The sequence below is a fragment of the Nematolebias whitei genome, chromosome 10 (assembly GCF_014905685.2).
Source record: "Nematolebias whitei isolate Nwh7 chromosome 10, NemWhi1, whole genome shotgun sequence".
In the NCBI taxonomy this organism is placed as follows: domain Eukaryota; kingdom Metazoa; phylum Chordata; class Actinopteri; order Cyprinodontiformes; family Rivulidae; genus Nematolebias; species Nematolebias whitei.
In genome coordinates, this window is record NC_056507.1 from 854,158 (window position 1) to 869,653 (window position 15,496).

At 45.8% G+C, this 15,496-nt stretch overlaps 1 protein-coding gene across 2 annotated transcripts in view; it reads left to right on the forward strand.

Annotated features, from left to right (window-relative positions):
- LOC119416045 (plasma membrane calcium-transporting ATPase 1) overlaps nt 1–15,496 on the forward strand; it is a 70,336-nt gene that overhangs the window by 45,715 nt on the left and 9,125 nt on the right. For both annotated transcript variants that reach the window (XM_037683213.1, XM_037683214.1), the window contains 4 exons: nt 5,321–5,408; nt 9,642–9,748; nt 9,843–10,034; nt 13,846–14,059. In XM_037683213.1, the coding sequence (XP_037539141.1) occupies nt 5,321–5,408; nt 9,642–9,748; nt 9,843–10,034; nt 13,846–14,059 (601 nt within the window). The remainder of the gene's footprint in view (nt 1–5,320; nt 5,409–9,641; nt 9,749–9,842; nt 10,035–13,845; nt 14,060–15,496) is intronic.

A 15,496-nucleotide genomic window follows, 5' to 3' on the forward strand; every position in this document is an offset into this window, starting at 1 on the left:
TTTTTTTGAATGTCCAGAGGACCAGATTTAACTTTTTTAGATTTTTCTACCTGGATTATTGAGCATGCATCAGGAGATCTCAGGAGTGTTGGGCCTATCAGGGGAAGCATCGGAAAAGTGTAAAGCAGCACCTTGGGCCAGTCATGTGCCAATTCAACCTGACCCAGGGGACTGGCACTGCCTGCCAGAGAGAAACAAAGTGGGCAATGTGTCATCCCTTGGGACACAAACAGGTCCAAAGCTGCCTTGCCATAACTCTCCCAAGTGACCCCCACCACCTCCGGATGGAACCTCCACTCCCCAGGTGATGGGCATCCCTGAGACAGAAAATCAACCAGCCCATTCAGCACTTCTGGAATGTGGGCTGCCCTGAGGCTGGCAAAGAGGGGGACTGCTCAAATTAAGAGCTTCTGGGTCAGCCGCAGCAATGTCAGCGACCATGTTCCCCCCTGATAGTTGATATGAAAAACCACTGAAGTATTGTCAGACCGCACTAGGACATGCTTCCCGTGCAGGCCTGAGAGGAGGTGCTTCAGTGCCAGCCGCACAGCGCCCAGTTCCAAGGCGTTGATGTGCTTCGCCCTTTGCCACCGAGACCACGTCCTTTGGGCAATCTGTTGCTGCCACAATGCCCCTCATCCTATGTTGGATGCATTGGTACAAACAATCTCCCTCTGAGATGGCAGAGAGCCCAGTGGGACCCCCTCCACCATAAACACTGCCTCTCATCACTGAGCTAATAATGCAAGGCATTGAGGGGACACCTGTAAGCTCCTGCATAGGTGTGCTGCACAAGTTGGATCCAGCCGCAGGCTGTTGAGCCACATCTGTAGGGGGCACAGAGACAACAGTCCCAGAGGTACCACAGTAAAGTCAGCAGTCAGCTTGCCCAACAGGCAAGCTGACTGCTGGTATGCAATGAAGTGGGGTACATGGCCAGGCAGGAAGGCAGGCAGCATCTGCAGAATCCCACTGACACGCTGTGGTGACAGGCAAGCCACCATGATGAGGGAGTTCATTGTGGTCCCCAGAAATGTGACTTCCTGAGACAGAACTAGGTTGCTCTTCTGCCAGTTCACACAATGACCAAATGGGTCTATGTGATTGAGCACCTTTGATGTGTCCGCAGTTGCCTGCACTTTTGTGGGCACACGGATCAGCCAATTGTCCAGGTAGGGCAGGATCTTCAGCCCCTTGGCCTGTAGAGGATACAGGGCTGCTGTCATGCACCGGGTGAACACATGGGAGGACAGAGACAGACCTAACGGAAGAATTCTGAATTGAAAATGCTTGCCCTGAAATGCAAAGTGGAGAAACTGCCAATGGTGCTGTACAATCAGTACATGAAAGTATGCGTCCATCAAGTGGACCAAGGTGAACCAGATACCTGGGGAGACTGCCTGAAGCGCATCCCTGATGCTCAACATGTGGAAAGGGATAGTCTTTAAAAAACATTCAGACCTCTCTGGATCAAAATTCAGCATAGTCCACCAGTCTTTTTTGGGACTAGAAAAATACTTTGAGTAAAAGCCCCCTGGATCCCGCAGGGGGTCGACAGGCACTATAGCACCCTTGGTCAGCAAGACATATTTTGTGGCTCAGTGCCTGAGCTTTCACCTAGTCACAAATGACCATCATTCTGACCTGACCAAGAATGGGAGGGCAGCAGTGGAACTGTAGCATGTAACCCTAAGATACAGTAGTGTTGACACAACCCACACATCGGGCACGAGAGTGGCCCAGCGGCTGAGCTGAGCTGAGCTGAACTGGGATAAAGTGTCCTACCGCCTGCTCCCAGATGTCATTTCTGAGCTCCCCCGCCTTTAATAGGGTGGGAGGGATGCTGAGAGGACTGCTTACATTGAAGAGGGCAGTTGAAGAGGCCCAACCTCTGGGCAGAGCCCATTGGCTATGAGCAGGCCCTGCAGCAGGCCGCAGCTGCCCCACAGAGGGTGTAGGCAGGGCAGGATAAGTACACGAGGAGGACGTAGAGGTACCTTCAGCAGTATGCTGCAAGTCTCTACAATGAAGGCTGGCCAATTGCTGCCTGGTATGAGTGGCCTTGGCCAATCGTTCCAAGGCTGCAAGTGAAGCAGAACCAAACAGCTCCTTTGGAACCATAGGAAGACTCATCAGGGTCCTTCTACAGGGCTCAGTCAGGGGAGACTGCACCAGCAAAACCTGACGACATGCCTGGACGAGGGTAGACAACACACGGCCAATCTCCTTTGAAAAAAGAGCAAATGCATGAAGGGAAGCGTCCACCAACCCTCGAGTAGGAGCATCAATCACCAAGCCCTCCAAGGAGGTCGAGAGACCCAGTAACGAATGTGACAGCAAGTTACTGAGTTGTCCCAATCAAGACCCTGAGTCATAAGCTCTACAGAGCAGGTCATCCATGACACGGCACTGAGGACGAGGACACAAAAGACAAACGAGCCCAGCAGAGACTTCACTTCATTAGAGTGCTGAAAAAAGTTGGACTTGGACATCAGCCTCTCATTCAAGCTTACAAGGGTCTTGTTGAAAGCATCCTCAAAAACGGCATCACAGTGTGGTATGGCAGCACCACTCTCGCTGAGAGGAAGGCATTGCTGCATGTGATTAAAGCTGCTGAAAAGATCAGTGGCTCCATCCTTCCCTCCATGGAAGAGATTTACACACAGTACTGTTGGAGGAAAGCACAGCAGATTCTCAGAGACAGACACCATCCTACTCACTCTTTGTTCCAGTGGACGGATTCTGGTCACAACGTGAGACATTGTAGGCCTGTGTGCATTAGTGCACACAGGACTCGCCTATACAGGAGCTTTTTTCCAGCCGCTGTTGGTGGCACAGGACATTAAAGAGGGCAGGAACTATTCAGTTCTGTAACACAAAATGTGATAAATGTGCAGCATCTGAACTGGGGGGAGTTGGGGGGAGTGGTGGCGCAGAGGTTAGAGAGGTGGGCCTGTGATCCGAAGATCGCCGGTTCACGCCCCGGCCCCGACAACATCAAAAATTGTGGGTGGGGTAGGTGAAACACCCACACTTGCCCCCACCCTCATTCCCCCACTCTGGGCCCATGAGCAAGGCCCTTAACCCCCACATGTGCTCCCTAAAACAGGTCTCTCTTGAAAATGAGTTCTCGTGGCTCAATGAAACTAACCTGGATAAATAAAGGCTATTTATCTTATTTTTATCTTTTTATAAATTTTTACTATTATTGAGTTGGAAAAACACAAGAATTCCAATGTGCTTGTATTAATGTATCTGTGCAAATGGCAATAAATTCTATTCTATTCTATTCACCTGGCATTAGTCCTCAAAGTCTCATCCGGAGCCACAATGAGGGATTCTATGGCGGGTTCGACAGAAGGCATATGGCCCAAGCCAAACTTGGGCGCATACTGCATGGCCGCCAGGGCCCTGCCATCTGCAGTTGGTCATGAGAAGGCCTTAGTATCCACCCAGCAGGCATGTACCTCCTTTATGTATTTGGCAGAAGGGGGAACGATAAAGGAAGACCTAGCGGTAGGATGTTGAAATAAAGCTCTGGAAGTAGCAGGTTGGCTCTGTGGAATATCTAGCTGCAACCGGGCAAGAGCAGTCCTCAAAGCACCCACTATGGAACCATCCTCCTCTGACTGAGAGCAGGAGGAAGTGTACAAACTGGCAGTCGACACACACAAGCCAGTATCAAACTGCTCTTGAAAATCAGTTCCAGATGCTGCCAGTGAGATAGCATCCGCTTCAAAAGCAGAGGTCCCCAAGCCCATGTTCTACCGCGGGTCAGGGTCCCCAGTCAGGCCACCACTACTTGCTTCCCAGTGCCTTCATCTGTTCCAGCTCAGAGGTCAGATGGGCCACCTGCCCAGATAGTCCCTCTGAGCCCCTGGAGCTCTTCCTGGTCCTTTTTCACGGAGGCCCCAAGGCCTCTGGGGTCACATGCTTTACAGGCTGGCTCACACCTTCAAAACTAGCCAAAGGAGCAGTTTGCAGGGACAGGGGCAGAATGGAATATTTGGGGTAGGCTGCTTCCATCAAGGCCTCTCTCAAATGATCTGACCCAAAACAAGGGGGGCACAGATCATGCCCATCCTCCAACTGGAGAGGTGTCAAACAGGCTCTGCAGCACTGCACGTCCAGCATCTTATCTCTCACAGGACTAGAAGCGTCAGTTTGAGCTAGAAACGCCACTCTTCACACTGAAGTCGATGAACGATTGGACCAGGGAACCCGGTCGAGCAGAAAACGCCACCAGGGGTTCCCCAGCAGCTAGCTTATAAAAGCTGCCGGAGAGTGCTATCTATGACAGGTAAAAAAAAAAAACGCAACCCTAACACGGCTGCATTTAAAAAAAAAAATTTTGTAAAGGAGGCAAGCTGAACACGACTGCACAACTCAAAAGAAAATGCAAGCACGAACACGGCTGCACAAAGTAACAAAAAGCAAGCACGGATACGGCTGCAGTGTAACAAAATAAAGTCAAGCCGAACACGGCTGCACAATCTAAAGAAAAGCAAGCCTGAAAACGGCTGCAATACATGTAAAAAGGTGAGGCAAAGCCAAACACGGCTGCTACACCAGCAAAATATAAGCCAATACGGCCACAGAGATGAAAACCAAGTAAGCACGAGCACGGCTTAAACGTACGTAACTAAAGGCAAGTCGAACATGGCTGCAGCTTCTCAAGCAAAGACAAGTAGGTTGGAACAGGCTAAACGCCGTACTTCCAGCCAATAAGGAAACCTGATGCGGCTAGCGAATGCGCTACTGCCGGGTCAACAGAAATAAACAACTTACCAGTTGAAGTACAGTTGTATCAAAGAGGATACCAGCTTGTGCATCCTCTGGAGGCCGAGACAATCCCACAGCTCCGACCGTAATCTCGAGGCTACCAGCGTCAGGCAAACAAAGCAAACCTCTTACCACCTGTTCAACCTTCATGCAAGAGGATGAAAGGGACTGAGCTACCGTTGTCATGCGCTTATATGGACTCACCGGTGTCACCGGGAGTCACACATGACCTTGCTGGCATAAGATACTCGACCTGCGCAAACGAAAGAATGATCATTCAGTGCTTTAAGCACCGCCTCTGGCGGTCAGTAGGGGTGAAATAGAACTGAACCCACAGCCCACTTTTTAAAATGTCAAAATTAAAAATGTCATCACTTTCCTTCCAGTACCTTATTAGACACTGCTTTGTGTTGTCACATAAAAGTCTAAATCCTAGTAAAAACTTTGAAGTTTTTGACTGTAAGGTGACCAAATGTGAAGAAGTTCAAGGTGTGTTCATGTTTTCACAGAGCTCTGTAATGTTGTTCTCTTCCATCAGATTGAACAGGAACGCATCGATCAGATTTGGCCTAAACTCAGAGTTCTTGCTCGATCATCTCCAACGGACAAACACACCCTGGTCAAAGGTTAGACATTCATAGAGTAGGTCAGTGTGTGCTCATTTGATTTGTTAGCAAAATATCCCATGACTCAATGAACAGATTTGAATGAAACTCCCAGAAACATCTTATTGAATGTATAAATCTTGTGTCCTTCAGATGATGATTACTGCAGCTAATCCACATTAGCTCACACACAAAAAGGCTATTATTCAGTCAAATTGATGCTCATTAATCCAGGTATAAGTCCAACAATGTTCAGTCAGGTCATCTGGATGGTTTGTTTTTGTTGCTGAGACGTTTCATCCACCATCCAAAGGACGTGGAGTGTTTTTTTCCTACTCTGGGAGTGTGCTGTTTGTGGGATTCAGTTTGGTTTAGTGGCGCCTCAGACTGAAGAAGTCCTTTGGATGAAGCACGAAACATCTCGGTAACAATTGAAACCATCCAGATGACCTGACTGAACATTGTTGGAGCTGAAATTTGGTTTGGTTGTAGCTGAGCATCATGTCCAACACATACTTTGAGCACTACGTAATGTCATTAACTGTTGGAGTCAACACCGTCTGTTATGTGTGTTAGCAAAAATTCCCATGAACTGCTGGACATATTGTAATGAAACACTCAAATAATAACTAGTGAAATTGCATTTCACTAGTAGCACAAAAATGTTGTAGTTAGCAGAAAGAAGCACAAAACAGCTGAACAAAACAGTAAAAATGTAGTGAGAATGTTTATGGCTGAAGAACTTGCTGAGAAACAGCTGAAATTAGCTAAAAACATGCTGAAATGTAGCTGAAATTGAAGTACAAGTTTCAATTAGCAAACAAAAGCATAAAAACAGATTTTTGCTGAATTAGGTTTAAATAAGCTGAAATTGGCACATAAATTAGGAAATTAGATAAATAAAAAAGCTGAATATAACAAAAAATAGCTTGAAAATAGCTGAAAAGACTAAAAGAAGCTTAAACGACCAGAAGGAAGTGGAAGGAGCTGAAATGAGCTAAAAAATGTGGAATTAGTTGAAAAAGCTAAATTTAGCACAAAAACTGTTAAATAGCAGCTGAACTATCAGAAAAAGCTGAAACTAGCAGAAAAAAGCTGAAAGGAGCATAAAAAGCTAAAATTAGCATAAAAAAGTTAAGTAGGAATTACTACGAAAAAATTGAATGTATCTGAAAACAGCTGAATTTAGCTAGAAAATGCTAAAAAAAATGTAGTTGAAAAGGTAGAACAAGGTTAAATTAGAAGAAAGCAGGAAGAGCACATTTGCCCAATTAGACTGAAATAAGCAGAAATGAGCACAAAAATGTGGTCATTATCTGAAAAAGCTGAAATAAGCTCACACATAAAAACAGCTGAAAGTAGCTAAAACTGCAGAAAGAAGCATAAGTTACCAGAAGGATGCGGAGAGAGCACATTTTTGCTGATTTAGGTTGAAAAATGTTCAAACAAGTGCAAAAAATGCAGAATTAGCCAAAAACCCAGTCCCACCCAGTCGACAAAAATCCCTGAAGACGAGGACGCTTTGCCAAGGCAACTGACTGAGTACCTGTCTGATCGCTTCATCTCTATTCAGTGTAGGTGTGTCTCCACTGAGAGAGTGTCCCTCACTCACTGGGTGGGATCATGGTCCCATCGTGATCCTTTATCATCCAGTAGTCTGACTTTTTATTGACTTTTTCATTCCACTGTTTGTAAGAGTGAGTTTAGCCGTGGGCGGCCACTTTCTCAGACACTTTCCGTAAACTTGTTTGTTCCTCGTTGTTCTGTTAAGCTCATGCTGCATGTGCTTGTCTGACAAATTGATAAAAAGGTTTGCACATCATCATTCAAGCACAATATAACCTGTGATTTACTGCTCTATCTCAGCAATGTACACGTACACTCAAAGACTGGAATGAAAATGGCACTTCAGGAGGAGTTTACAAGTACGGCCTTGGCTCATACAGTGACGTCAGTCCATGGGCCAATCAACAGCTGCTGTTTGCTGACATCAAATTCACCTGCTCAGCCCACTTGGAACCACGGCTTTGGCAGTTCCAACAACTAAGCAGGGACAGGATTGGAGACACACTTGGCCGATGCTGAGTCGATGCGAGTTGAGGAAAGCCATGCCCGTGGAGAAGGGGCTGAAAGCTTTCAGTCCCATTGCTTGAATTTTGAACCTGTTTGAACACGTTCTTAAATCAGAGTCAGAGTTTCTTTATTGTCATTCGCACCTCATGTGGTACATGTGGTGGAGCGAAATTATGTACACAGGGTCCCAGTTACATCCAACAATAAAATGTATAAGAAAAACAGTAATAACATCTAAGATATGAACTAAGAAAAACATCAACTAAATATACACTAAGCACTCATAACATAAAACATTGAACATCAGCACAAACATGAACATGAGTCTGTGAGCAGATGTGCACGCATGAACACATCAACATTGAAACAGATCAGCAGCAACATGAAACAGATCAGCAGCAGCATGAAACAGATCAGCAGCAACATGATGTGATTTTTCACAGTGATTCTTCTGGTTAGAGATTCATGAGTCTAACAGCCTCAGGGTAGAAGCTGTTCCTCAGTCTAGTGGTTCTACACTTAATGCTCCTCAACCTCCTTCCTGAGGGGAGTGGGACAAAAAGTGTGTGTGCTGGGTGGGTGGGGTCCTTCATGATGCAGGTGGCCCTCTTCCTGTATCTGGAGGTGTAGATGTCTGTGATGGTGGAGACTGACTCCAACATCTTCTGTGCAGCCTTCACCACTCTCTGCAAAGCTTTTCTTTCTGCAGCTGTGCAGCCTCCTTGCCACACGTTGATGCTGGAGCACAGGATGCTCTCCACTGCACACCTGTAGAAGGAGGTGAGGACTGAGCTTCCAGACCAGCTCGTCTCAGCCGCCTGAGGAAGTAGAGTCTCTGATGAGCTTTCTTCATCAGGCTGGTGGTGTTGTTGCTCCAGCTGAGGTTGTTGTTCAGGTGCACACCCAAGTACTTGTAGCTGGAGACCATTTCCACCACAGATCCGCCTATGTTCATGGGGTAGGTGGGTTTGTTCCTTCTGAAGTCCACGCCCATCTCCTTTGTCTTCTTCACATTGATGTGAAGGTTGTTCTTCCTGCACCAGCTCTCCAGGTGTTCCACCTCCTGCCTGTAGCTGGACTCATCATTGTTTGTGATGCATCCCACCACCGCTGTATCATCTGCTAACTTTACAATGTGACAGCCTGGATGGGTAGCTGCACAATCATACGTGAACAGAATGAACAGGAGAGGGCTCAGCACACATCCCTGAGGAGAGCCAATGCTGAGGGTTATGGTGGAGGAGGAGAAGTTGTGGATCCTCACTAACTGTGGTCTGTTTGTTAAGAAGTCTAGTTACCCAGTTGTAAATGGAGGGGCTTAGTCCTAGTGTGGATAGTTTGTCCATCAGGGTTTGGTGGATCATTATGGTGAAGACAGATGTGAAATCCACAAAGAGCAGACGGATGTAAGAGTTTTTCTGCTTCAGGTTGTTGAGCGCAGTGTGGACCACAGAGGAGATGGCATCCTTAAACAACTTTGCTTTTGAAATAGTCACTCAGTCACTGTAGGCATTTTTAACCTGTCTTAAGGGCACCAGAACTGTACTTTGACACCTACACAGGAGCTCTTCTTTAACAGAAAACATCCGAGGCAAAAGGCCAGATCAAAAAAACACACATGAATAAAAAGAATTATTGGAAAAAACCTTCAATTCTGCCTATCTTCATTTCAAAAGTGTACTCCAGTAAATTAAATCCAAAAATGGGGTTGGCTGTTGGAGGTGGATACAAAACAAACTGAGGTTGGTCCAGTTTTACAAGCCATAAAAATAAAGAGTGATTTTCAATAACTGGTGGTTTAAAATGTGGCGGCGCAGCTCGTTGGTTACTTGGTGGCAAAGAGTGCAGTGAGTCGGCAATGAAAAGTTCAAATATTTTCCCTTTGAGTCACTAGTCTCCCAACAGGCACAGCTCAGCAAGATACATACCACAAAATGGCTCCAACTTAGTCACTTGTACAGATACTGAACTAAAGTTTGATATGGTAGTAGCTGAGGGTCATCGTCAACACATACTCCTAGCACTAACACATTTTGCGAGATCTCACTATATAACATAAACACAAGACTTGATGAAAACTATGCCTTTCCTGTTTTTGCTAGGTCCTTAATTGAAGCTGTTTTTTCTTCTCATTCAGTCTCTGAGTGGTCCCATCTGTGTGTCCTTCCTTTGGGTTGTTAGGGATCATCGACAGCACCGTCCTGGAGCAGAGGCAGGTTGTTGCAGTAACTGGAGATGGAACAAATGATGGTCCTGCCCTGAAGAAAGCAGACGTTGGCTTTGCTATGGTAAGCTCTGTCACAGGTTTAGTCAAACACTCAGTTTGAATAAGTGTGAAACAGAAAGAATAAAGTCAGACTGGCTGCATTCTGGGATTTACAGGGAATCGCAGGGACGGATGTAGCGAAGGAGGCCTCCGACATCATCCTGACAGACGATAATTTCACCAGCATCGTCAAGGCTGTGATGTGGGGCAGAAATGTCTATGACAGCATTTCCAAGTTCCTGCAGTTCCAACTCACAGTTAACGTGGTGGCTGTCACCGTGGCTTTCACCGGAGCCTGCATTACCCAGGTCAGATTTACCGAAGAAGGTACCCCTGATGGTGACGTTAGAGCTCATTCATCCTGCCACCAAAACACAAGGTGGGACAGTACTCTGTACTGATCCATCCATCCTGCCCAGTGTTTCCCCTAGTTAACTTGCCATGGCGGGGTGCTCATCTCATCTATGAATTTTGTTGACGGGGGGGACGGAGACTTGTCTGAGCGCAGCTTCTACCAACAGTTTTTGAGCTGGGACAGGGGTGGGGAGATGCGTTCAGCATGAGGGAAGAGACGCCTTTAGCTTTTTAGCTAGAGAGCCTGTATTTTGCACTGCTAGCTTAGTGCTGCGTCAGTGGTGTGTGTGTGTGTGTGTGTGTGTGTGTGGGGGGTCAAGTTCAATTTGGTAGACGGGGTGCTCAGTTCTGTGACAGGGTGGGGCACCCCACTTATATAATGGTAGGGGAAACACTGCATCCATCCATCCATAGATCTATCCATCCATCCATAGATCCATCCACCTATCATCCATCCATCCATCCATCCATCCATCCACCTATCATCCATCCATAGATCCATCCATCCATAGATCCATCCATCCATCCTCCTATTATCCATCCATAGATCCATCCATCCATCCATCCACCTATCATCCATCCATAGATCCATCCATCCATCCATCCACCTATCATCCATCCATCCATCCTCCTATTATCCATCCATAGATCCATCCATTCGACCATCATCCAGCCATAGATCCATTCATAGATTCATCCATCCATCCATTCATCCATCATCCATCCATAGATCCATTCATAGATTCATCCATCCATTCATCCATCATCCATCCATAGATCCATCCAAGCACCAATCCATTCACCCATCCATCCATCCATCCATCCATCCATCCTTCCATCCATAAATCCATTCATCCATAGATCCATCCACCCATCCATAAATCCATCCATCCATTCCACCCACCCATCCATCCATCCATCCATCCATAGATCCGTCCATCCATCCATAGATCATCCATCTATCCATCCATCCATAGATCCATTTATTCATACATACATCAGATAGCAACCATTAAAACAGTGATATTATTGAACCTATATAAATGTTTTTGATTGGTTTCTGTGCACATATTGAATTTAGTTTTATGGTTCTGAAAGTGTTTAAAATATTATTGTTTTTTTTAAATTCAGAGGCAAGTGGATCAATCCGTTGTTTTTGTCCTAGCAAAACAGAGGGTCTTTTTGATTGTTCAAACTCAGTCTAAAGGGGCTATCTGGAGACAAAATGTCACAAAATGCAATTACTTATTTTTAAACTGACACAGTAATTCATCAAAGAAAAATAACTTTGAGGTTTTAATACTTATACAATATATTTATTTCCTTTCATTCAACCTTACAGGTTAGTTAGGTTAGTTTCCAGGCTTACCCCTGGTTCAGTTCAATTCAAAACTACTTTATTAATCCCAGAGGTAAATTAAATGTTGTAACTCATCATCCTGGTTTCATTAAAGAGTTGTTCTAGATGCTGATGGCTGTGAGCAGGAAGGATCTCTTGTCTTACAGCAGATCTGAAGAATCCTCTGACTGAAGACACTCTGTTGTTGTATGGCAGTCTGATGAAGAGGATGCTGAGGGTTGTCTATAATGTTCTTCATTTGATCCTGATGATCTTGATGAAGAATCCTTCTTTGTACAATCATCTTCAAAGGTTCTAGAGGAGTCCCCAGAACTGAGCCAGCCTTCTTTATGAGCTTGTTGATCTTTTTGAAGTCACTTGCTCTGGTGCTGCTCCCCCAGCAGATGATGGCAGAAGAGATGTCGCTCTCTACAACAGACTTTTATAGAAGATATGCAGCATCTTGCTGCAAACATTGAAGGACTTCAGCTTCCTCAAGAAGTACAGTCTGCTCTGTCCCTTCTTGTAGACGCTTCTCTGTTGCATCTCCAGTCCAGTCTGTTGTCCAGGTGAATCCCAAGGTATTTATACTTCTCCACCACCTCCACTTCTTCTCCCATGATGGAAATAGGGTTGGACCTGTTCCAATTTCTCCTGAAATCTACAATCATCTCCTTTGTTTTGTTCACGTTCAACGTGAGATGATTGTTTCCACACCATGCCACAAAGCGGTCCACCAGTTCCCTGTACTCAGCTTCTTGTCCATCTCTGATCCACCCGACTACTGCAGAGTCATCAGAATATTTCTGCAGATGACAGGAGTCTGTTTTATACTGGAAATCTGAGGTGTACAGAGTGGAAAATGACTCTCACAGTGCTGTCTGCCTTTTCTAGATGACAGTGAGTTTGCTGAAGCAGGTGTATGATGGCATCTTCAACTCCCAAGTCCACGCTGATGAGCAAACTGCAGTGGGTCCTGATATGTGCTTGTTGTCTAGTCAGATGGGTCAGCAGAAGTCTCTCTAGGACCTTCATGATGTGGGATGTCAGGGCAACAGGTCTATAGTCATTGAGGACTGATGGGTGAGTTTTCTTTGGGACTGGAACAAGACAGGAGGTTTTCCACAACACTGGAACCTTCTCCTGGGTCAGGCTAAGGTTGAAGAGGTGCTGCAGAACCCCGCAGAGCTGCTCAGCACACACCTTTTGTGTGAGTGCAGCTACAGCGTGCGCTCTCAGGACATCATTACCTGCAGTGTTCCCTCAGTGAGGACTGAACTAGACAAAAGGACCTTCTCCTACTCCGCTCCTGTTTCCTGGAACATCTTGTAAAAAGATTTGAAGCTCTCGACCTTTGACCTCTCTAAGTGTCTTTAAGAATCTGTTGGACTCCTGGCAGGGACCAATGCAGATATGTTCCTGTTTTTAGTTTTCTACATTCTCCTTAGAATCTAGCTGTTTTTTGTTACTTTTCTTTTTTTTAGCCATCCTATTTGTTAAAAATAAATAAATTAATCAATAATAATCTGTATGCCTTTTTATAACTGTCCATTGTTGTCATCATTCTTTGTTGAAATCAGGTCTCTCTTGTAAATGAGTCCTCGAGGCTCAATGGGATTTACCTAAATAAATAAAGGTTGAATGAATGAAACCTTCAGGACTCTGGGACTGACACCATCTGGACCTGCAGCCTTATTCCGGTTCAGTCTCTCCAGCTGCTTCCTCACCTGACTTCTGAAGACGCAGATTGGGGAGGCAAAGGGTGGTATCAGCATCTTCTGATTTGGTTGAAGACCAACGTGTAGGAGAAGGGTCCATGAATGAGGTGGTAGATACAATATCTGAGGTGTGACAGGACACCCTTGGGTCAATGGAGGGTGGTATGTCTGTTTGGCTGTGGGCAAGAGAGGAGGCTGCTGAGCTTGTTCCTGAACTGAACCTATTGAAGAACGTGTTCAGTTCATTGGCTCTGTCCAGGCTTCCATCCTTCTGATCCTCCTTCTGCTTGAAGCCTGTGATCTGTTTCATCCCTGACCACACCTCTCTGATATTGTTCTGCTGGAGCTGTCTCTCCAGCTTCTTCTTGTACACCTCCTTGCTGTTTCTTATCTTGACTTGAGAGGTTGAAGTAAAGATGGGCAGAGGTTATGTAGTCTGTAATAACGGTATACAAAATAGTGACACAATTTCAAAATAATGTTCCTCACTGCAAAATTGAGAAGACTTAATGTCAAAGTCATATAAAGTTAGGTTAAAATTAATGCAACCTTTATTCAAACAGGTTAATCCCGTTGAATAAACTTTTCTTTCTGCAGAATGCCAAACCGTCTGATTGTAAGCCACAATGTTTCACAGATTCAGATTCGTACTCTGAGCTACATGAATACTAACAGACAGTACCTGTTTCTCTGTGTGTTCATTTCCAGGATTCTCCACTGAAAGCTGTGCAAATGTTATGGGTCAACCTAATCATGGACACTTTTGCCTCTCTGGCCTTGGCTACCGAGCCGCCGACTGAAGCCCTGCTGCTCAGAGACCCATACGGCCGCAAAAAGCCACTCATTTCACGGACCATGATGAAGAACATTCTGGGACACGCCGTCTACCAGCTGACAATTGTCTTCTCTCTCCTTTTTGCTGGTCAGTGAAATCTCCACGAGTTTAAAACAGTTTGATAAAAACACCTGTCTGATGCACCCGATGCCCTTCATGCCAAAGTCTTAAAGTCCAACATCCACCATTACAGTCCCAAGGGCTCTAAAGGAGTAACCACTGTGGTAGTATACACTGTTTCCCCTATCATTATACAAGAGGGGCGCTTCGCCCCATCAACCGAACCGCGTACACCATCCCCCCACCTGTCGGCACTGACGTAACGCTAAGCTAATGGCTCGCAATACAGGTGCTGTAGCTAAAAAGCTATTGACAGCCTCTTTCCTCATGCTGAACCTTCACCCTGACTGTTGGTACAAACAGCGCACACCTCTCTGTCTCTCTAACACCCCCTTGACAAAAATCACAGATGAGGTGAGTGCCCCGTCATGGCAAGTTATCTAGGGGAAAGACTGGTAGAATAGAAGAATAGAAACAGCCTTTATTGTCCCACGGATGGGAAATTCAAGTGTAACAGCAGCAACAGATAAAAAGATTTCACACAAAAGTTCCTAAATGTTAATAAACAACACAATATATAAGAAATAAGATAAACAGTATCAATAATAATGTTCAATATGTATTGGAACATTGATAAGGACAGACTATTGACAGGGCAGCATGGTGGCGCAACTGGTAGAGCTGCTGCCTCTCAGCGAGCAGGTCCCTGGTTCAAATCCCGGTCCAGGGACCTTTCTGGGTGGAGTTTACATGTTCTCTCCGTGCTGCGTGGGTTTTCTCCAGGTACTCCGGTTTCCTCCCACAGACCAAAAACATGCATGTTAGGCTGATTGGTAACTCTAAATTGTCCCTAGGTGTGAGTGAGAGAGTGAATGGTTGTTTGTCTCGTTTGTCTCTATGTGTCCCTGTGACGGACTGGAGACCTGTCCAGGGTGTCCCCCGCCCCTTGCACAGTGATTGCTGGACATGGGCACCAGCGACCCCCGTGACCCAAAATGGAATGAGCGGGTAAAGATAATGGATGAATGGATGGACTATTGACAGCACAGTATTACAGGCAGAGTGTGTGTTTGAGCAGAGGTCAGCATGTATTTAATCCTTGTTGAGTTTGTTGGAGCAGTGATGGTTGTAGAGTCCAACAGCTGCTGGGAGGAAGGACCTGCGGTAACGCTCCTTTGTGCATTTAGGAGCAGGAATCTGTCACTGAACGAGCTCTCCAGTTCAGCAACAGCTTCATGCATGGGGTGGGAGACGTTGTCCAGCAATGATGTTATTTTAGCTGGAGTCCTTCTGTCTCCCACCACCTGCACTGGGTCCAGGGGGCGTCCAAGCACCGAGCTGGTCTTCTTGATGATCTTGAGTATATGATGGATATATGTTTTTTATATTAAGGAATTAGCATCAGAAACATTTGTAATGTGTGTGTGTGTGTGTGTGTGTGTGTGTGTGTGTGTGTGTGTGTGT